Here is a 24295-nt window from a genome sequence, read left to right on the forward strand (position 1 = left end):
CAGGTTTTTGGTTTTTGTTTTCTGTTTTTCATCAGGTAACAGTCAGCTAGCAGTTAACCCAAGGCCCAGGTTAGTACATTCGCCTCTCATTTTTAAAAAATGATGAATATTGACTTATCATATGAATTGACAGAAAGGAACGGTAACATATTCCTGTTTGAAGATACGTTTTGGGAATTCCCTGGCAGTCCAGTGGTTAGGACTCTGTGTTCTGACTGCCTAGGGCCCGGGTTCGATCCCTGGTTGGGGAACTAATCCCACAGGCCATGCGGCACAGCCAAGAAACAAGAAAAAAAAATAAAAAGTTTCAAGAAGAACGTAAGCCTATCCTGGGAAACACAGGTTCTCATCATCTGGGAAAAGGCTTTCTGCTCAGCCTACTGCTTTGACAGAGAGACTTACTGTTGCTTCACAATTTTGACTTGTTTAAAGTTTTATTTTCCAATCTAGGTGGGTTTATTTTCCCTCTTCAAAGAATATGGCCACACATGAAGAATTGGAATCTGTCAGGTGGAGAATTCATCTCAGTCATATAATTACTGGGCTGAGCAGGTTAGATCAAAGTGAGGGCATTGTTTTGCTATAGGACATTGCTTCAAAGAGCAGTTAAACTGCATACAATATAAAGGCTTTATTGTCCCCCCATTTAATGTCATTTAAATCATCAAGAATCATTTCCCATAAATGTATGGCAAATAGTGGGATTTTAATTCCTGCTTGAAAAAGTCTGCTTTCAGACCTTCCTGGAAAGCAAAGGAAGTTTTCTATCTGCCATTATACATTCACATTTCCGGGCATGAAAGGCTTAAATTGCCCGAAGTGTAGGTTTGGGTTTTGTTTTTTCAATTATAACCAAATATCTCTGTAAAGCTCTTCATGTTTCAGAGAGCCAGTTAAGCAATTTCGCCTTAGATGTGTCTTTGATGTGAAAATAAACATAGGCTGGAGTGAAAGCTGAGGTCTGTCTAAAGGAGCATCTCTCTGTATGGTTCATAGTTACTCAGACTAACATTAGACCAGAGAAAACACACATCAGCACCCTGTATTGAACCTTGATACAGTTGCTATAAGAAAAATATTTCTTCAAAAGTTTCAAAAGAATGATGACATCAATGCCAAAAACATCAAAGGAGCTGTTTGGTGCTTTCAGGTACTTTGCCAAACTACCTTCTAAATGCTGCTTAACATTCCTTTGTAATGGAGTTAAAGATGAGCCTGAAATTGCAGGGACCTCCGTAAAAGGTCTGCTCATCTCTCCCGCCTCTGTCTCCAGGTGATAGCATCCAAACCAGTTAACACGTTGCAGACCTGGGTTGTCTAAACATGATTCAGATGGAAGTTTTATGTTCAGGATATTCTTGTGCATCGAGGGGAGAATTGGTGGAGATATCATCTCTGGACCTCCCCTGGGTATGCCATGTCGAGCTATGTGAAGACAATGGGAACCCTGTTAGAATCCTGCTGTCGTAGAACAGCCACCCTCATTCTTAATTCATAACGCTCTCCTTTCATAAAGGCTGTGGAAGAGCTGGGTTAATGACCACACGTGGCAAGTTGAAAGAGAAACCAAAATAAATGTGTGCATTTAGCCTCTGCTCAGCTTTTCAGTTTTAATCAGTCAAGAAAAATGTGCATTTACCTTATGAAAACTCTAATTGGAACGTAATTATTGGCTTTATTACATCTCTGTTTTAGTTGGGAATCGTTTGTTGTGACAGAAGCCCCCTTGAAGTATCATGAGGAAAAAAAAAAGGTGTAGGTGTGTATGTTGGGGGAGATTTATTGGAAGGTTACAGGGTGTCTCGATCACGGGAAATATAATTGACTCTCCCAAAGGGCTGGAACCAGGAATTGGAAAGCTTCAGGAATCTCTCTGTGTCTCTGTCTCTCTCCCACTCCTTCCTCCCTCCCCCTCTCTTTCAGCGTGGTTTCTCATCCTGGCTTTACTCTGGGCATCAGTTTCATTCTCCCATCTCTGTAGATTCACTTTCTCTGTCTCTCATTGTACAGGACTGAGAATGATTCCAGTACAGGCAGCCCTACATCTCTGTCATTTCAAGTGCACAGAGACTGTTGAGAAAGTCTTGTTTCAATTTCTGATTATTAGAAAAGCATTGAAATGGTTCAACTTGAATCAAATGTCCGCCTTGATCCAGTCTGCTTGGGGCTCAGGGAGATGGGATGTCCCACCATCAGAAGCAAGCCCCACTACCAGATTCTCAGAGAAGTGTGGTTATTTAGCATGGGCAGACATACTGAATAACATGTTTGGGTCAATCTTAATTATATAGGTAATATATGTTCCTATATAGAAAAATTAGAAAACACAGACATATGAGCAAAGTGGGAAAAACAATCATCATCCTGCCACCAGAAAGTACTTCAGAATCTTGAAGTGTTTCCTTCTAGACATTTTATTTTGCTTTAGATAATCTTTTTGACCTCCTGTTTGTTTGGGTTACACTAGAGATGAGTTACAGTGGTCCCCAAGATAGGCATGGCTCAAGCCTCCCTCTCTAGGGCTTATTGGGAGATAGATAGGGCTTACATGGGAGACAGACTTATCTAGGGCTTTCATGGGAGACAGACTTAAAAAATGGAAGTAAATGAATACAATTACTAGGAAACTGTAATAAACACTGTAAAGGAAACAATCAGGAGGTTGAGATGGAAGACAACCATGAGAGCGTATTCTAGGTAGGTGGTCATGGTCATGGAAAACCTCTGCTGGGGCCACACTGAAGAAAAAGAAGGAGCTAGCTATGGTAGGAGTGAGAAGAGGTAGAGGAGGTGGAGAGTTACAGAGCAATATATGCAGAAGACCTGAAGCTGAAATCACCTTTTGTGTTTGGGGAAACTTTTAAAAAATAATATGGTTGGAGCTTAGGTGTGAGACGACCATCCCTTTTGTTGCTATGAGGAGAACACACTGGGATGGGTGGGGGCTGTGGGGGGAATAGATTGGGTTGGGGAGAGGCAAAATGTAGGGTCAGATTCTCAGAATGGGGTTAAACAATACTTGGTACCTCACTGTGCATGCAGCAGAGGGGGAGTGAGGAAAAAGGAAGAATGTGGTCGGAGAGAATTGGGCTGGGAAGAATAGGAACCTGTAGTACCTATTTAAGTCGGATAAGCCCTTTAGGATGAGGGAGAAATGCTGCCACGGAATTAGGAGTGTCTGCGTTTTATACTGGTATTATTTTACCAAAAAGTGGGGACTCTTCAGTACCTGGGTTCAAACCCCCAAATAATATCAACAATCCTGGGATGGTGTGAGGGCATTCTCTCTGCCACCTGGGTTTTCCTGATATTCACATTGGCCAACGTTTTGGAATAAATCCAATTCCCACCAGCGTAAGGCAAGAAGAGCAAGCTCTTAGAACACCGGTGCTTTTCCTCTCACTCCAGTACCTCTCGGCTCTGCCCCAGTTCCCAGCAGCTCTGAAGCTGGACAAAGAATTGCTAAGAATCAGCCCTATGGTTTATGAAGCCCTGTGGTATGATTCATGGCCAATGGCAGAGAATCATAGACGTCCCATAAACTGATTCATCTAATGTTCCCAGACCACTGACTGCCCAGTAAGTCAAATCATCCGCCAGTCAGCGAGCTAGTGCTGGACTGAGCTTGTGTGAACGCATGAGATGCACAAGTACTCTCTCTTCCACTGACTCCTTGGAATCACTCACAGACCTGAATCAATTACCAAAGACAATATTAGACAGAAAGTGCTAAAATCATTAAAGCAGGAAGCAAGAACATGAGGGAAAGTAGGAGGGCAAGGCCTCACAGAGGAGATACACTGACCTTGAGCTAGGCCCCTTAGAATGAAAGCTTCCAGACTGGGTCCTTCAGCTAAGGAGGAGAGAGAAGCCACTTGATTAATGGTACTTAATACGTTGTACATTCTGCTGAGGAGGACATTTAGAGATTTCCAGAGAATTGCCAACATTTTAGACATAGCATTTTTGGGGGATTTGCTTCGATGTATTTTGGGCAAAAAGTGAGTCATGATTAAAGTATTTCATGCACAAAGTGGTTGGGTTTTTCAAGCTTTTATAGAATATTCTGTTCATTTTCTATTAAACACAGAGGGTCCATCTCTGAAAGGTGGCCCCACCAGCCCCTGCTTTATGATGATTGTAGCAACTAGTCAGGAAGACCAAGGAGATAGTCATCAGGATAATCACACTGGTTACCACTAAGTGGATCTAGAATGACACTGTTGAAGCTAGTAGACAATATGGCAAAGTACTTCTACCTTGAATTTTCTAATTTGATTTCAACACTCCCCTGTTGTTAGACAAAAAGTTTTGTTACACTGTCACTAGCAGTGTAGCAGAATATCATAAAACAATCTTATCATTTGCATATTTGAGGGTGTATTTCCTTGGAAGGGAGAGGGATTCCTTTCCTATCTTTCCAGGCAAAGGCCACTCTCCTCCACAGCTAATCCCATACACACCTTGGCATAGCAACCATCGCATTGCACTGTTCCTTTTCGATTTATTTCCAGACAGGCTGGTACACTCCTTTTTGTTTGTTTTTATCAATTCTCACATTTATTGAGCACTATGTTCTAAGACCACATTTTGCAGGCTCCTTATGTGCTGTAGCTACTTGGTCCTCACAACAACCCTAAGACATCGACAGCCTCACAGAATATATACTTGGTGCTAAATAAATATCTGTTGAATGAATGAGTAAACAGATGTCATTTTACAGATGAGGAAAGGCTCGTTTTGTTGTCTTCAGTTTGCCTTTGTCTAGCACATGCTGGCATGTAACAGTCAGGACAGCAGGAAGCCTCACACAGGCTCAGACTCAAGTTCTGCCTCTTCTACTGAAAAAGAGCCAGCAGTGATGGAGTGCTGACCTGAGCTGGGAATGCTGCTTTACTTACATGGTTCCTAATCCCCCTAAAACCCCATCCTACAGTGAGGACAGTGACTGGTTCAAGCTCAGTGAATAGGAGGGGAATAGCATTCACATCCCAGGTTTACTAGCAGCTCAATTCCATGTTTCTTTGAGATCCCGCAGCCTCCCATTCACCTTGATAAACCAGAATGTGTAAAATATATGATAGTACTTATATGTGGAATCTAAAAAATGATACAAATGAACTTATTTACAAAACAGAAATAGACTCACAGACGTAGAAAACAAACTCATGGTTACCAAAGGGGAAGAGGGGAGGGATAAATTAGGAGTCTGGGTTTAACAGATATACACTACTATATGTAAAATACATAAACAACAAGGACCTACTGTATAGCACAGGGAACTGTATTCAATACCTTGTAATAACCTGTAATGGAAAACAATGTGAAAAAGAATCTATATATATGTATGTATAACTGAATCCCTTTGTTGTACACCTGAAACTAACACAACATTGTAAATCAACTACATTTCAATAAAAAAAAAAAACAACAACGGGATGTCTACCACTCTGAGACAGTGTTGCATGGGTTCTCATCACTCTTCCCTCAGTGAATGTTTTGTGAGTTGATGATAAACTTGGAACATTCTCCAAGGGGAAGGGCTAGAAGTGTGCAAACTGAGAAAATGCTGTAATGAGACATCCTCACTCTGCCCTGCAATGAGGAGTGTGTTTCTAAGGCAATTTCCATCTCTTCTGGTTACTCTTCTACAAGCAGCCATGAACAATAAGAAGGGGGCAGAGAAGCATTAAAGAAGTTCTGAATGTGGGACTCTTTGGCATGTAGTGTCTTTAGAAGGACAGTGTGTTGACTTGTTTTCTCTACAAAGATCCTGAATTTGCAGTGCTCTGGCTTCTATATAAAACTTTATCTCTGGTTTCATTAAAAACATAGCTATTGGGCTTCCCTGGTGGCACAGTGGTTCAGAATCCACCTGTCTATGCAGGGGACACAGGTTTGTGCCCAGGTGTGGGAAGATCCCACATGCCGCGGAGCGGCCGGGCCCGTGAGCCATGGCCACTGAGCCTGCGCTTCGGGAGCCTGTGCTCTGCAAAGGGAGAGGCCACAACAGTGAGAGGCCCGCGTACCACAAAAAACAAAACAAAACAAAACAAAAAACCAAACATAGCTATTTTATTGACTTAAGTAGTCAGTTTCTCAGAGTCCAGACCTTATGGAACAAAGTTATGGGACAAACTTTCCAGATAGATCTAACATGCCTTCCCCGACATCTTCCACCAAAAAGATAATAAAATACATAAATAAATAAATCACACTTTATACTGAAGGAATAAAAATGGAAGTTCCTAAAAATCATACAGGAAGTATCATTCACATGGGACACGGAGTCAAGGTGGGGCTTAGAATTGCACCCCAGGAGGCTCAGCACCACCTGGAATCCATCACAAAGCTTCACACACACCTTCACGTTTGGTTTACATGGATGACAACGTTGTTTCAGTTCTCAGGGCTTCTCATTCCTTGACTTCAGGGTTCAGAAGAAAGTGATCACTCAAGCAAAACTCTAGTGGAGCCATTAAACTGCTTGTGAATTGGATATGAAGATATTTACCACAGCCTTCTTCTTACCATTGTTTTACTGCTCAGTCGTTAGAAGGGTCCAGCTTCTCGAGTACTGAGATCATCCAATAAACTACTATTTGAACACCTGTAATATGCCCAGCATTGTGGTTAGTACTGAAAGGAGCCAGTCAAGTATAAGACACAGTGCCCAAGCTCCAAGACCTTAAAATCTAGCTGGGCAAATCTATTTACTATATGGACATAAAACAATACCTCGCAATACAGGGAAGCACTGCGGAGAAGCTCTGAACTCTACAAGGGCTAAGTAAGAAGTAGAAGCTTTTTGATGTCTTCAGCAAAAGCCTTATAACCCCCTCTAGTTTGTTTGGGGGCAGTAGAACCAGGGAAGAATCACTCTTACCTTCAAGTACTGTGATGAGCTGGAATTTGCTGTTTCATGATCCCAAACATTTTTACTTCAAGAATCAAATCGAGTCATAAATTATTGGGGGAGTTGATCTCTTTCTCATATTACCTATTCTGAACCCTATCTCTAATCAGCCATGAGTAAAATGGCCTGAGGAAAGCTTACAGTTGATGGGACCAAGATATTCCCTTAAGTATCTAAGCAGCGATAAATTTGGTTCTCGTGTTTATTTCTTTTTGAGAAAGACAGAAATCTTCATGAGGAAAAAAAGTGTGACCTATGGACTGAATTGTTACCTTTGTGTGGCATATTCCCTGTTTCTAGGGCAGCACAGGAGACAAAGAATGCATTTATTTGTGGAAAGGGATAGGGGGCAGGGAAAGAAACAGAAACCAGAGGATTGTGCAATAATGGCGTTCTTAAATCCCTCCAGGAAGTTTGTGTTTCTAGTCCTTTGGAAGAGTAAAGCACAGCTGTTGAAAAAGGAGAGTTTACCAGGGGACTGCAGCCCTGATGCCACTGTGTATTGGATTTTTCTTGTCCATATGCTTCTCGGCACCTCCATTTGCAGCCCTTGGGGCAGGCAGGCCACTGTGTTTGGGCCCTGCCCTAAGCAGGCCTACCCCTTCCCCCAGTAGAGACCGCAGGCCTCAAATAGCACGGAGGTGTTCAAGGAGAAGAGTCAGAACAAGGGTGAGAGTAAAAGGAAACCATCTGCTGGATCTCAGTGAAGGGAAGTACACTGATTCCTGTGTCATATGCAAACCAGACGAGACTTGCTGTGTTGAAATGCTTCCCAAAAGAAGCCCTTTTCTTGGATGGCTAGTGAAAGGGTGATATTGTATGCATAATCTCACAAATTAAACATAATAATTTTGGGGTGCAGGTTTATTGTACAAAACAAAAAGTGCCTCTCAGTCCATCTAGAGAAAGTATAAATGTTGAAATGTAGCACTCATTTGAAGCCTTTACATGCTGTCACGAGCTTAGTCATCTGCATTTCTCTCATGCCAGGGATCATTGGACAGCGTATGGTTCAGAACCCTCTCTGCATGCTCAATAAATCTTTTTGAATGACCAAGTGACCCTTTGTCTCTTCCCTTTCTTCTGTTGGAGCCTCGAGAGTGATGTCCTGAGCTTTCACCATCAACCTCCAACCAATGATGTCACCATCCTCTCCTGCCATCCATCTCTATGAGTCCTGAATGCCCTTACCCTTGCCCTGTGCATGCCATACGTCTTCATTCTGTTATCCTTCTATCTTGACTCTCTGTGTCCACTGTGTTGAGAACAGTGTTGGCATGTGGCAAATTGAAGGCCAAAGGAAAGCAAGCAGTGTGGTTAGTGATTCAGAAGGAGGCCTTTGGAACCAGATCCAGGTTGGCAACCTGCTTCCATATCATTCACTATGCAATCTTAAAGTTAGGAGCTGCAATTTCTTCACATAAAATGAAGATCAGGATACATGTTCAGAGAGCTGTGAGAAGATTAAATGGGACTCTACACAACTCTTGTTTTAAGAGCACCTGTCTTAAATTAAGTATTCAATACATAGTAGTTCTGAGGTGAGAGCCTTTGGGGGGCCTCTTGCTTTTGAGGGCCCCTTCTTCCTTATAAAGATTGTTTAAATTATATTTTATGACTGTGTTGACATCAAAATAAATATACTACTACATATATTAAAATATTTCCTCAACCTAAAAGTTCAATTTTTCTTCCATACTAAATTAAATTAAAATATTTTCATGGGCCCCTAAGACTACTGTGGGCCCTGGGGCATTGTACCTACCCAGCCTAATGGGTAAGTCAGCCCTGGTGAGAGATTTGTTCTGGACATTCTTTCCTCTACTCTTTTAGTGTTATTAACTGCTTTCTGGAAACTGTTTGTCCCCTCTGGCTTTCAGGGTATACCCTGCCCTTATACTTCTACCTGCCCCCATCCCATCTTCCCCAGCCACCTGGAAGGTCTACACTGTGGAGCTCCCAACTTCTCTAAACCAGCTGCCATCTTTCTTGATGTAAACCCATGTCTTCATTCCTCTGATTGAGTCTCATTCCCTTAGGACAATTCCTGGCCTGGTAAGGTGGCATTAAATTTTCTGATAAACTATTTCTCACTGAGGTATTCATGATATGACTCTCTGTGTTCTCTCTCTCCTTCTAGAATACAGTATTTCCATTTTGTCACAGAAATTTTCGAGACTCTATACCACAATTCAAAGCCATATATCCGATGGAGACATTTTAGTCCAGCAAAGAAAATACTTCAAAGCAAAGACTGAACTTTGAGAATCACTGAGATTGTATTGTACCTCTACTTCTGTGCATTCATTGGGCCTTGGTGACATAACTTTGATTGAAAACTTCTAAAAGGCAGGACATAGACTATCCCCAAAATTCTCTTGGTAAATATCATGCCTGATGAAGTCCTAATGGAATCTCTTTAACCATGGGGATGTCTTCCATATGTCCCTGAGGAGGACTTCTGTTTCCCACCTTAAGTCATCCATCCAGGTATGCTTGGTGGTGAGTTTACACCATGATACATATGCCTAAAAAACAATTCTCATTCCCTCATTGTCTATTATTTTCTGGGTTCAGAAAGGAAAGTGTTCTCTGAGATAATCCTATTTATAAAGGAGGGAACTGTGGTCCATAGAAGAGAAATAACTTCCTGAAATAGCAGAGCAAGTAATGCCAGAATCAGGACTAGATCCTGGGCCAGCCTCCTCAATACCTGCATGTGGGCACCATTAATTTATCTCTGTCAGGGACTGGGGTACCATTTACTCCCCAGCACAGACTCAACAGTGGGAATCCTTGGTTTGGTGCCGGGCTTTATTGCTTAGTGTTTGTGTGACCTTGAAGAGTTACTCAGTCTCCCAACCTCAATTTTCTCATAGGTAAAAGGGAGGGGAGAGGGTAGAAATAGTATCACCCTTATAGAGTTGTTGTTGCGAGGATTCTTAGAGTTGTTCTGTGAGAATTAGATGCGATTATCCATACAAAAAGCTTAGCACGATGGCTAGCACCCAAGCCCTCAATAAATGACTTTGTTGTTGTTGTTGTTATTACTACTACTACTACTACTACTACTACTACTACTACTACTACTGCTACCACCACCGCTAATTCTATTACTCTGTCTCCAACCCTGGTGGCTTAGAGAAAGTCCTGGTCCCAGAGTATGTACTGAACTGCCCAGGGAATGGCCTGAGCAGTAGAGAATCTGGCAGAACAGGTTTTTTCAAAGCAGTGGAAAATAAATCAAAGGCAATAACCCAAACCTGGAAAAAGAATGTTTTCCTTTGTTTTTTCTTTACCAGTTGTGGAAGAAAACCTTCAAAATGTAACATGCTGAAATCAATCAGCGTGGCCTCTCTTAAGGTAACACGGCTGACCCTCTGGTCTGTGCTCTTCCTGACCGCCTGAGGACAGACAGTGACCACTTTCAGTTTGTGCCAAATGCAGTGATGGCTGACAGTGTTCTGTGATGATGTTGGCCTATATCAGTGAATAGACAAGATTAGGAGTCAGGGAAACATGGAGAGACAGCAAAGATGAGGGGAACAAAAGCTTCACAGCCAGGTACAAAGAGTACCCTATCCCTTGCTGCAAACTGCTCATCACCAAATGTTAAATCTCATGGGATTTAGTTAGGGCTCTTGGTTGAAAATAACAGAAGCTCAATTCACATTAGCTTAAGCAACAAGGAGACTTTATTGTAAAGATTCCATAGTGTCTCAAGGAAAACAACGAGAGAGGCAGAGCTGGCCTACGATTGAAATAAGGCCTTCAAATGCTATCAAAATTCGTGTCCTTCCTCTCTGCATCATTCCCTCTCTTTCCACAGACTTACTTCCTCTATGGCTGTGGTTGGCTTAATGGAACAATACTTCACGAGTTTTTATAAATGACTGTGCAGCTACCCAAAGAGAGCCTGGTCTCACTTTCTCCAATTTCAGAATTCTCATGGAAGGAATGATTGGCCCAGCTTGGGTCAGGTTCCTTTTTCTGACTGCCCATTAGCAATGGTAAAAGGTAAACATTGGTTATACCGGCATGGTACATCGACCATAACTATACACACTTGTGAGGGAGCAAACCCACAGGTAATGGATTACTGAAACAGGTATTGAGGAACTACATGACAAGAAACATATCGTTCACACTCAGCCCTAGATTGCATCCCTGCCATTCCCTGATTCCTCATCATGTGACGAGAGATCCAGGATATCTCTGTGCTTACTACCCCCTCCCTCTTCGTGCAAGGCAGACCCTAGCCCTGAACAAGGTGACTCCAGCATCGTATAGTGGAAGTGACACAGGCTTTAGAACTATGCAGACTTTGAGTAAAAGCCCAGGTCTACCACTTATACTGGGCAAGTTACTTAAGCCTCCCTGAGCCTTGGTTTCCTTATCTATAAAATAATGCATACCTAATGGAGTTGTTGTAAAGACTAAGGAAAATAAAATAACCATATTTAAAGTACTTAGCATGTAATAGGTGCTCAGTTACGTTAATTTCATTTTCTAATTAGGTTACCTAGAAATCTTCAGGAGGGTGGGGGAGTGATGGTAAGAGAAAAGGGAGGACAGGAGAAGTGATAGAATTTTATATCTGGGAAGTGTCCTTCTGCCTCAGTAATTTGCAATTATCTTGAGCGAACATTAAATAATTGAAGTGGGTCAGCTGCACTGGGAAAGCCACCCTTTGCTAGATATAGCCTCTCACTTTAGAGGCAAAGCAACAAGGATCTCAAGATTAATGGTGCATGTTTTATGTTTCTTATTAATTTACTGGTGTGACTGTATGGTCCTTAAATCTCTCTATAATGTCTGAAGTTAATAGAATACAGTCTTATCACTGAGTGAGTGATTGAAATACTTTAATATTTTGTTGTTACTCTTGCTGTTTAGAGAGATGCTCCTCTTTGAGAAGGTAGTAAGCCATATTTTCTTATAAACTAAACTTTATTGAGTTCTTACTTCAGTAAGCCCTGTGCTAAACGTTTACATGTCTCATGTCTTCCTATGAGTTAAGTGCTGTTGTCCCCATTTTCCAGGTAAGGAAATTGAGGCTCAGATAAGTCCAGAGCCAGGATCACTTAGCACTCAGTGACAGATTGGAATTTGAGCTCCGCCGGTTCCAGAGCCTGAGTTCTTAACCACTAGGAAGTACTGCCTCTCTACACCTTGGTTTTGGCTAAGAGATTTAGAGACGGGCCAGATAAAAAATGAATCCCCAGGAAAATCTGTGCTTAGAGTGTCTCATTTGATAAATAATGACCTCATAGCTTCTGAGCACCCACCCAGTATTGCTACAGGGGCTTACATGCAAAGCTGCAGAATCATAGGAAGAAAAATAGTTAAACAACAGAGAGATTACCTCCTTCGACACGACAACTATTCTGATTACTTACTTAGAGGGTAAGAGTGATGATGGGGTTGAATCTGTGAAAAAGAAACTGGAAATTGGGTCCCAGCTTTAGACTCCACAGTGTTTCCCATCTTGGTCAAAAATTGTGTTCAGTCCAGTGGGCTGTGGCCATGTGGGTTATGTGTGCATGCATGTGGAATAGTTTGGCCTGTTCCAGAAAACAACACCACTTTGGTGATTAATCGTTAAGCATTATCAATAACTCCCCATGACATGTGAAGGATTCTTCATCCATTGGCCAACGTACCAGTCATGGGAACCTCTATGACCTGTCGCCCCTCACTGACCTCCTCCTCCAGAAACATTTTGCTCTGTTTGTGCTACTGTAAGTTTCATTATATTCCAAACTGGGCTTCATTTGTGCCTCCTCCTGTGTGTAAATGGAAAAAACATTCAAATATTCTGTCTCTTTTGACTAAACACATATCTGGAAAAATATCTCATGTTTTGTTTTCTTATTCTCCCTCTGTCTTTCAGCTCCAGGGTTCCTTGAAAAGAAAACAGATAGTTAACCTGTCCCCTGCCAACAGCAAGAGGCCTAATGGCTTTGTCGACAACTCATTCCTTGATATCAAAAGAATCCGTGTTGGGGAAAACCTCACTGCAGGACAAGGGGGCCTCCAAGTAAATAATGGACAAAGTCATATGATGTCAGGGACCTTGCCCATGAGCCAAGCACCCCTGAGAAAGACTGCCACGCTGCCAACCCATACACATTCTCCTGGAAATGGTATGTTCAACATGGGCTTAAAGGAAGTGAAGAAGGAACCGGGAGAGACTCTCTCTTGCAGCAAGCACGTGGATGGTCAAGTGACCCAGGAGAATATTTTTTCTAACAGGTACGGAGATGACCCCGGAGAGCAGCTGATGGATCCTGAGCTGCAGGAACTGTTCAATGAACTGACCAATATATCTGTGCCTCCCATGAGTGACCTTGAGCTTGAGAACATGATCAACGCCACCATAAAGCAGGACGACCCGTTTAACATCGACTTGGGTCAGCAAAGCCAGAGGAGCACTCCCCGGCCATCCTTGCCCATGGAGAAGACGGTGATCAAAAGTGAATACTCACCCGGCCTGACCCAGGGCCCCTCGGGCTCTCCTCAGTTGAGGCCCTCATCCGCCGGCCCTGCGTTCTCCATGGCCACCTCGGCCCTCTCCGCTTCCTCCCCTATCCCTTCGGTCCCTCAGAGCCAGGCTCAGCCCCAGACGGCCTCAGGAGCAAGCCGGGCCCTGCCGAGCTGGCAGGAAGTATCCCACGCCCAGCAGCTCAAACAGATCGCCGCTAATCGTCAGCAGCACGTCCGGATGCAGCAGCACCAGCCGACCAGCTGGCCAGGCTTGCCCTCTTCGGCGGGGCCCTCCCCAGGTCCATTTGGGCAGGAGAAAATCCCCAGCCCCTCTTTTGGCCAGCAGCCATTCAGCCCCCAGAGCTCTCCCATGCCCGGGGTCGTGGGAGGTGGCAGCCAGTCGAAGGTTATGGCGAACTACATGTACAAGGCCAGCCCCTCGGCCCAGGGAGGGCCTCTGGACGTGCTCCTGCAGCAGAAGCCTCAGGATCTTAGTCGGAGTTTTATGAATAACCCCCACACAGCCATGGAGCCCCGGCATGGCAGCACCAAGCCTTTGTTTCATTTTAACTCAGATCAAGCCAACCAGCAGATGCCTTCCGTTTTGCCTCCCCAGAGCAAGCCTCCTCTCCTGCATTATACCCAGCCGCAGCCGCAGTCGCAGCCGAGCTCAATTTCAGCTCAGCAGCAGCCGCAGCCACAGCAGCAGCCGCAGCCGCAGCCGCAGCCGCAGCCGCAGCCACAGCAGCAGCCACAGCAGCAGCCGCAGCCACAGCAGCAGCCAGCAGCTCAGCCCACCCAACCTCTCTCGAGCCAGCCTTTACTGAGGTCACCGTTACCACTTCAGCAAAAGATCCTGCTGCAGAAGATGCAGAATCAGCCCATTACAGGACTGGGGTACCAAGTCTCCCAACAACACAGACAGGTAAGTGCTGTGCTCCCCCCAACGCCGAGTCCCCAGACACCATGCAGCTTGGTCCTGTTGCTTTGGTTACCATTATGTTTGCACTGGGACAGAATCAAGACCACAAAGACAGCAATGGTGCTGACAGATGCCTCTGAAGAACTCATGAAGGTTCACTTGAGGCATCTGGAGGCAAGAGTATCTTCCTTGTAGAGCATCACTGCCATTGGGGTCTGTTGTGATCAAAGGCTCTTGCTTATTAAGAATGTTGCCCTAGAATCCATGCCTTTAGTGACAAGTCCAGTTGTCAGTTACATTCTGATATGCCCATGCCTGGTGTTTATTTGTTCAGTCAATAAATCAGTCATTAAGTCGACATGCATGCCCTGAGTACCTACCGCATGCATGATGTTGTGATTGTGCTGAGTATTGAAATAAGGCCAGACATGATATTAAGAGTGTTTAATGACAAATCTCCACCCACACCAACCAACTGAAATGTCTAAATGCCCAACCCATCATAATAGATCCTGCTGTGATTCCATGCTGGTGCATGAGGGTTGAGTATCCACCTTAAATAAGACATGTTCTCTGTCTGCAAGTACAGTCTGGAGAGGTCGACAGGCTTTAAAAACTATCATTTTTTTTTTTTTTTTTTTTTTTTTTTTGTGGTACCCGGGCCTCTCACTGTTGTGGCCTCTCCCGTTGCGGAGCACAGGCTCCGGACGCGCAGGCGCAGCGGGCATGGCTCACGGGCCCAGCCGCTCCGCGGCATGTGGGATCTTCCCGGACCGGGGCATGAACCCGCGTCCCCTGCATCGGCAGGCGGACTCCCAACCACTGCACCACCAGGGAAGCCCTAAAAACTATCATTTTAATACTGAGTGGAAAGGATAATCATATGGAGCACAAAGCTTGGGTATTTACTGAGCAAGGGGAAATCAGGAAAGGCTGCCAGAGAAGGTAATGTGTAAATTAAGTGTTAAAGCATGAAATTGTCATGACTACCAACAGAAAAAAAATCTGTGGTTACCTTATATCCTGTGGTTAACTTAAAGCAGAGGTTTTATTCTGCCCCAAACAGGAATCATATGAAGAGATAGCCCTGTGTCTCCAGAACACACACTGGTGAATCAGTGCTGATCCCCAGGGAACTTGAAAGGAAAAATTCTTCCTGGAATAAGTGAGGGAAGGCAGGCAGGCAGACAGGCGGGCAGGAAGGAAGGCTGAATGTTGCTTTGTGCATGTAATTTGACAGATCTGTGTTAGCGTCCAAGCACAAAGACAGCACGTTACCTGTCAAAACAATGTGTCAGGACAGTATGACGGCACAGAGCCTAGTTCCAATCACATTCCTAGAGTAGTTTGTATGGCTACTGCCCAGAAAAGAATGCCACCAGCACCACAGACTGTGGCCAAGCTAACCTTTGCCTTAGATATATGCCAGGAGAAAACTAGTCTCAACTAGGATTCAAGAGCTGTGTCCCAAGTAAACTTTCGGCTCTTAACCACTTACGAAGTGTGTTTTTCTAAATCGTAGATTATGAAGAATGGACTTGGAGTAGAGTCATGTGTATATTACAAAGTTCCATTTTTAGCATGGGTAATTTGGGGATCATTTAAAAACAAACAGTATTGTGGAACTACTTTCTAATATTCTGTGTAGCCACTTTGCTGTGGGTGAATCTGGGTTTAAATTCTAACTCTGACATTCTAGCTTTGTGACCTCCAAGGAATCAGTGAGCCTCTCTAAGCCTCAGTTTCCTCACCTGTAAATGAGGATGATAATATACATCCTAGGATTTTTGGAGAGTAAGTGATGTATCTCTCAGGTGGGGGTCTAGAATAAAGTTGGCTATTATTGTGATTATCATGGAAAGGGCCATACATGATATCAGAATATTTTTTAACAAGCATTACTTTTATGTAGGAAGCCCATTGGAGTAAGTCTCAAATTTTTTCATAAACAGTACTAGAGGAATAAAAGAGAACTGTCTTTAATTCTGTGCAGCAATATGGTGAGTGGGTAGCGATTTACCTTTCCTGGGCCCAGACTTCTGACCATAAAAATGACCATAAATAATGAGATATTAGTAGAAGTTAGCATTTATTGAGTATTTACTCTGTAACTGGCATGACCTCTGCCCCCCCTTGATTGTGGTATCTCATTTTACCCATATAAACTAATTACCATTATTCTCATTTTATAGGTGAGGCAAATGAGGCACAGAGAAGTTAAATGACTTTTCCAAAGTTACACAGATAATAAGGAGCAGAGCCAGGATTCTGATGGTCTCCTTTGAAAGTTGTACTTTCAGACTTGAGGCTATACTGCTCACAAGAAGGATTTGCTGAGAAATGAATGGCCATTTGTAGATCATTGTGAAATTCTCGAAAGAAATATTTCTTATAATATCGAGCCATATTTACATAATCTACATAGTAAATTAAGTTTTGGGAGGATAGAGAAAGTCTCAAATCTCTAATCACCTTCAGAGCTATTAAAGAAAAGAATCAAAAAATATCTGTGCGATGCTTGAGCTTCCAGAGAGCATTATGAAGCTTAACCAAAATAAGCAATTTACAACAGGAAATATAGCTCTTTGGTACCCCATCAGCCCTTCTTTGGGAGCCTTCCTGCCACCTCCAAATTGCTCATATCAACAACTGTCCACCATACTTCTGACCCCTTAGTCCCCATGCCAGCTTCCAGGACCCAAGCTCACCAATGGGTGCTAATGACCAAATCCACAAACATCTTCCAGTGCCTTAGATTTTTTTTTTACTTTTCCCAGTGTGTATGACACTTATGATGCCAAGATAATTTTCATCTTTTCAAGAAGGCCCTCTAAAAGTGGTAGAAATGGTGGTGACATGTCCAGCTAAAGGCCTCTTCTGTACAGGGAGGCAATGGCTACTCAATCCAAGCCTTATCCCAACCTTGTCAATTGAACTATATTGTCCCTTCTGGCTCAACAATTCCATGAGATATGACTCTGAAGTGTTCTGTGTCTGAGTTGTGAGCAAGTGTATCAGAGCTCTGTAGTCAAATAAGTGTTACCCTCTTGAAAGCATTCACCTTTGAAGGGGTTGGACGCATTCTAATAATGGTGTTATTGTTCAACACAGTTGCAGAGTTTTTCTCTGGGGATTGTCTTCAGAGCTTTTAGCACATTGAGTGGATTGTTATCAATGCAGTAATATTCATCTTGTTGGGGTTATTTTTGAAAACAGTCAAGCAGAGTAATGCTGCTTTGGGTCAAAAAAACAAAGAATAACTATGATGTGATAGAATTGCATTTCACGTTTGGTCTGTGAACTTCCCTGAAGGCAATAAAGAAAGTAAATGAGTTGCTTCCCAGATGATAATTTTGAGAAGTAATTTTCATTTGGATGTACATATTTCTAGGTTCTTCCATTTTTATTGTCTCATCCGGTATATTGCTAAGTATTCTCAACTCAGAGAGAGTAGTTTTAACTCTGCCATTCATAGTAGACAGTACAAATCTCTGTTCTCCTATCAGATTAGCCAAATCACTGATACTCATGACCAAAGCCATGGGAGGGAAGGAAATTAAGCAATTCTTAAGTTTATCAACTAAAGCATCCTGAACGAAAACAGTAGTCATGAATTTTTTTCTGCTTGTCATACTCACTTTATGTCAAACTCAGCAAGATTTACTAGTGGGATATGTTAATTGGGACAGCCTTGGGAATGGTGGAAATCTTGGTTCTCTGCTACAAAATGATAGATTGAATTTGTTGAATTTGATCAACAAGTTGAATCTGTTGATCAGTTGTTTAGAATTTACCCAGTAGACTGTGCAAAGATGGCCTTCTCTTCACCTTTCAGAACTCTGAACCCCGAAAGGGCTGCATGCTTAGGCAGAGACTGAAATTGGGGGAATTCATATGTCCCTCTCCCTTTATTGGGTACCTGCCCGCCTCTGCTCTCCTAGATGTGAATGGCACCCGAGAGATAGATGCAGCATAATCGAATTGTTGGAGACATCTTTATTGTTCCGTGCCTGGAGTAGTTTAAAATAATCCCTTCTCTGGAGACTGTGAGAACAAATGGTATTTGGTGTTTCACAAAATGTCTTCAGCAACTCTGTCTTGCTAGTGTTTGGGGCTTGGCAAATGGAAATACCTCCTGGCTATAATTTTCATCTTTTTCCGATTGGAAGGTTATGGGAGAGGGCAGGAGAGGGATGTAATGCATGCAGTTCTGATTTATCTTCAAGTCACTGAATACTTGTTTTAAGGTGTGAAAGAATTATTGGTTGACCAGGCCTCATGAGAGTTCAATCCAAAGCCCTAACCTCTTGCACTAGAAAATGGTCTTTTTCAAAGCTGTATAATCAGACACTTAAAAGTGTGAATTTTTTTTGTAACATTAGAGCCATGAAACTCAAGTGGATTCTATATTTGGTTTAGAATTCTCCCATCTCTAAAAATTCTGAGAGGGAAGGCAGCCAGTGAATGGATAGTTTGTTATGACCAAAACATAAATTTGTACATTTCCTTTTTAGTTTAAAGCCAGCTCCTCAATCGTATATTAGGAACCTCACCCCACTCTCTCTACCTAGCCAAGTTTATCCTTCGGTGCATTATATATCAACCCTTGGCATAAATCAAGCAATGTTCTCCTCCCTTCGTCTTTAAGTTAATCTTGTGTATAGCTAACCTTAAAGATGAACACTCAGAAAATAGTTTCCCAGTTGGTCTAGCTGAGGGTGGAGGAAAGAGGACTCACTGTAGCTGTCATATACTGACAATACTTCTAAATCCTTATAATTGCCCAGAGAAAGTGCCAGAGAAGAGATAGAACCTTCATTCAACTGGGAGTGCCTCTTCTAATAAGAAAATAATTATGAATTCAGAGTTCTGCAACAATATAACATCCAAACCACCCCTTTGCTGGTGGCTAGGGGTTGGCTAAAGGGTCAGCCAATTAGGTTAGTGTCAGGGTTTGGTTTTAGGGGCAGAATCAGTTGAGAGGAAGTCAGGAGCATGAAGGGCCAAAGACAGAACCCAGCCAAAATCCTAAAAAAGCTGGGAAACAAAATCAGTCAGTATACTCAGAACCGAGGAGTGAATCTAAAAGATGGTAACAAACCCATGACCTAAAATCTAGAGTGTAGTTAGGATAGAGACCCAGGAGATGCTAGGTGGTCATTACAAATGACCCTCGACCATTTGGTGATTTCCATTATGACTTACCTTGGCTGGATTATGCTGGCCAAAGGGAAGAGTTCTGATACAGATATACTGAGGGTTGTTCATGGCAAGCCAGGAGCATTGTTTTTATATTTTCATTTTATCTTTGATATTTCATCATTAATCTTTTAAGTTTACAAAAGAAACAAAAATTTGTTTTTAATACTCCATGAAACTAGTGCTAAGGCCAGGATCCAGAGTTAATTTCCAGACACACATGTTAATATAATTTATACTGAAGAGTTTTTTTTTTATTGGAGTATAGTTGATTTACAATGTTATGTTAGTTTCAGGTGTACAACAAAGTAAATCAGTTATACATATACATATATCCACTCTCTTCTAGATTCTTTTCCCATATAGGCCATTACAGAGTATTGATTAGAGTTCCCTGTGCTATGGAGTAGGTCCTTATTAGTTATCCATTTTATATACAGTAGTGTGTATATGTCAATCCCAATCTTTCCATTTATCCATTCCCTGTCTTACACCCTGGTAACCATTTAGAAAACCAGTTTGTTTTCTACATCTGTAACCCTATTTCTGTTTTGTATATAAGTTCATTTGAACCCTTTTCTTAGATTCCACGTATAAGTGATATCATATGATACTTGTCTGACTTACTTCACTCAGTATAACAATCTCTAGGTCCATCCATGTTGCTGCAATGGCATTATTTCACTCTTTTTTATGCCTGAATAATATTCCATTCTATATATGTGCCACATCTTCTTTATCCATTCATCTGTCCATGGACACTTAGGTTGCTTCCATGTCCTGGCTATTGTAAAGAGTGCTGCAATGAACAATGTGGTACATGACTCTTTTTGAATCATGGTTTTCTCAGGATATATGCCCAGGAGTGAGATTGCTGGGTCATATGGTAGTTCTATTTTTAGTTTTTTTAAGGAACCTCCATACTGTTCTCCATAGTGGCTGTATCAATTTACATTCCCACCAACAGTGCAAGAGGGGTCCCTTTTCTCCACACCCTCTCCAGCATTTATTGTTTGTAGATTTTTGATGATGGCCATTCTGACCAGTGTGAAGTGATACCTCATTGTGGTTTTGATTTGCATTTCTCTAATGATTAATGATGCTGAGCATCCTTTCATGTGTTTGTTGGCAATCTATATATCTTCTTTGGGGAAATGTCTATTTAGGTCTTCTGCCTATTTTTGGATTGGGTTTTTGTTTTTTGGATATTGAGCTGCATGAGCTACTTGTATATTTTGGAGATTAATCCTTTGTCAGTTGCTTCATTTGCAAATATTTTCTCCCATTCTGAGGACTGTCTTTTTGTCTTGTTTATGGTTTCATTTGCTGTGCAAAAGCTTTGAAGTTTCATTAGGGTGCATTTGTTTCTTTTTGTTTTTATTTCCATTTCTCTACGAGGTGGGTCAGAAAGGATCCTGCTGTGATTTATGTCATAGAGTGTTCAGCCTATGTTTTCCTCTAAGAGTTTTATAGTGTCTGGCCTTACATTTAGGTCTATAATCCACTTTGAGTTTATTTTTGTGTATGGTGTTAGGGAGTGTTCTAATTTCATTCCTTTACATGTAGCTGTCCAGTTTCCCCAGCACCGCTTATTGAAGAGGCTGTCTTTTCTCCATTGTATATTCTTGCCTCCTTTGTCAAAGATAAGGTGACCATATGTGTGTGGGGTTACCTCTGGGCTTTCTATCCTGTTCCATTGATCTATATTTCTGTTTTTGTGACAGTGCCATACTGTCTTGATTACTGTAGCTTTGTAGTATAGTCTGAAGTCCAGGAGCCTAATTCCTCCAGCTCCGTTTTTCTTTCTCAAGATTGCTTTGCCTATTCGGGGTCTTTTGTGTTTCCATACAAATTGTAAAACTTTTTGTTCTAGTTCTGTGAAAAATGCCATTGGTAGCTTGATAGGGATTGCATTGAATCTGTAGATTGCTTTGGGTAGTATAGTCATTTTCACAATGTTGATTCTTCCAATCCAAGCACATGGCATATCTCTCCATGTATTTGTATCATCTTTAATTTCTTTCCTCAGTGTCTTATAGTTTTCTGCATACAGGTCTTTTGTCTCCCTAGGTAGGTTTATTCCTAGGTAATTTATTCTTTCTGTTGCAGTGGTAAATGGGATTGTTTCCTTAATTTCTCTTTCAGATTTTTCGTCATTAGTGTATAGGAATGCAAGAGATTTCTGTGCATTAATGTTGTATACTGCTACTTTACCAAATTCATTGATTAGCTCTAATAGTTTTCTGATAGTATCTTTAGGATTTCCTATGTATAGTATCATGTCATCTTGTACTGAAGACTCTTGGCTGGCAAAATTAGCAGGAGGGATTTTGCTTGTGTCTTGTTAGTGTTCTTTGGTTTGTTCATTTTAACATGAATACCAACTCTGTGCCATATATAAATAACCCAAACGGTAGATATTATCAATGCTTTTTTAATAGATGAGGACACTGAGGCTTAGAGGGGTTAAATAACTTGCTCAGAGTTGCAGTCAGCACTGGCCCAGTGCTAATAACTACTATGCTGCCTAGGTTAAAGAAATAGGTACAGGTGGTCTGGGTTGTGCTAACAGATCCTTTTTTGTGATGTCTGTTTGAAATTTCACTCTTGTCCACATTCCCAGTTTTTTTCTACCTCAGGCAAAATTTAAGCCAGTTCTGATGCAGTTGCCTTATCTCAGTCCACAGATCTCTAGTCTCCTAGTCTGCCCAACTTGGAGCCAGGAACTAAAGATTCCAGGCTAACCTGAGTACTGATCCATTCTTCACTCTAGCAATAGCTTGTATCCATTCATGCAAAAAGTATTTGTTGAGTGCTTGCTCTATTTGTTGAGTTCTGGATACTGATACTACAACAGAGAACAAATATGAAGATGTGATGTAGTAAGGGAAAAATAAAATTTTTTAAAAGTTTTTTTAGATTATAAATAATCTGAAAATGTTTTCAAATTGAGCTATTTTCATCATATTGAAGACTTATTCTTGCTTCTGTTGCAAGGCTAATTTGCTGCTGGGTTTCCTGGTACCTCTGATCCATGATAAAAATGGAAAAACCCAAAGGAGTGGATATGTGATTTAGTTTTTAAAGCAAAAAATCCAAAGTCTTTGTTATATTTTTTTAAGTGATAAAGAAAATTCATTCACTCTCTTTTGCTTTAACATCATCCATCAAGATTTTAGAACCTGTTTATGGTCAGTGTTAGAGGTTCACAATAGGGTAAAACCATAATTTTTGCATTCATTCATTCATATGATGAGAATTTATTGAGCACTTACAATGTGCCAGGAATTGAAGACTAAAAGATTAAATGATCCAAAGAACCGTCCTTGCATCCATCAAAAGATCAGGAAGTCATGGTTCCTCTCCTCAATGAGCTTTTGATTAGAAGGAGACATCTGTCCCTGATACTATTGGATTCCCATTGGGTATGCATACTACATTGTCCTTTGCTTAAATCCACTTTATGTAGTAACTGAGCCCAAATCATCTGGGCTTTTCCCCAAGTTTTCAAGTTCAACTTTGAACATGTTACTTTAAACTTTTATAGAATAGAACGCTACTTGCTGATATTCCACTTTCATTTCTATTTCATTTTATCATCCTAGTATGCAATAGCTCAGTTCATGATAGACTGAATTGGTGTAAAGCAACAATTAATTCCTGTACCCCTCAATAAAGAAGTAAACACAATAACAAGAAGAACATGTTAGCCTTGGAATCATAATCCATAGGGTTTAAATCCACAGTTAGGGGAATGGCTTCTGTTATTCTCATTCGACTCATTCCAAGGTCTTTGTCCATGCCTTGCATCCATCCATAAGAGCTGTGCATTTAAAGCATTAGTGGGTAATTTAGCCTGTTGAATACCAAGTTTCTAACTAGGGAAAAGAGGGGTATGAGGTTAAGAAATAGATTTGATCCTGGAGAGGGAAATGCAAGAGGGTTAATGGAAAATATGACAGATACTTAACTGTAATGTGCATTAATGTAAGTGACTCAAACAATCCCCTTTGCACCCATTCCAATTAGTTTTGCCTTTTCTAATCAGATGTCAGTTGGTATCAGTTTGGTGGAGGGGGGTGGTGGGGTCTTTTTGTGAAATCAAAAGGAAGCAAAAACCCATTTAGCCAGTGTGCTAATCAGTCAGTGTTCATATTAATGGTTAATTAAAGTCAGGCACAGAGACTTGAGATTCAGAAAGTGTTTACCAAAAGAAGTTCTAGGATTGAAACAAAAGACCACACAAATATTTAGACTTCTAGAATCAGAGTGATGTAACATGAATGAATCATCTTACTCTTTTACATTGTGTTGCAAGCAGGGAAGACCCAACTTACACACACACACAGAGCCCAGGCAGCTCTCTGGATGCTAATTAGACAACTCTGGATGAATATTTGCATTTTATGCAATGAATCTGAACAATAAAGTGGCACCTTATTCTCCAAGCAGTAAATGGAGTAGAGCAGAATAAAGGGAGGCCAGTGACTACAGGCCTGTGCATCCTGCAAAATCAAGTTTCAAGGTCCTTGAGGATGAAAGAATGGGGGTGGTTGACCTGTTTCCCTTTCTGCTGCTAATTCCCTCCACCCTGAATCACTGGCATTTTCCAGTTTGCTTTTCACAGGAGCTTGAGTTCAGCTCCACCTTTAGGAAACATGAACTTCATAAACAGGGAGCTTGTTCTGGCCCTATGTCTTGTAGCCCACACGCCTGTGTGGGTGAACACAAGAGTGCGTGGACCTCATGTTCTTGTCTTTGGCTCACATCTC

The 24295-nt window shown here is 41.8% G+C and overlaps 1 protein-coding gene across 2 annotated transcripts in view; it reads left to right on the top strand.

The window, feature by feature from the left end:
• Window positions 1–24295, top strand: part of MAML2 (mastermind like transcriptional coactivator 2) — a 361690-nt gene that overhangs the window by 227177 nt on the left and 110218 nt on the right. For both annotated transcript variants that reach the window (XM_059070685.2, XM_067038252.1), the window contains exon 2: window positions 12810–14327. In XM_059070685.2, coding sequence (XP_058926668.1) covers window positions 12810–14327 — 1518 coding nt within the window. The remainder of the gene's footprint in view (window positions 1–12809; window positions 14328–24295) is intronic.

The sequence above is a fragment of the Kogia breviceps genome, chromosome 7 (assembly GCF_026419965.1).
Source record: "Kogia breviceps isolate mKogBre1 chromosome 7, mKogBre1 haplotype 1, whole genome shotgun sequence".
NCBI classification, from domain to species: domain Eukaryota; kingdom Metazoa; phylum Chordata; class Mammalia; order Artiodactyla; family Physeteridae; genus Kogia; species Kogia breviceps.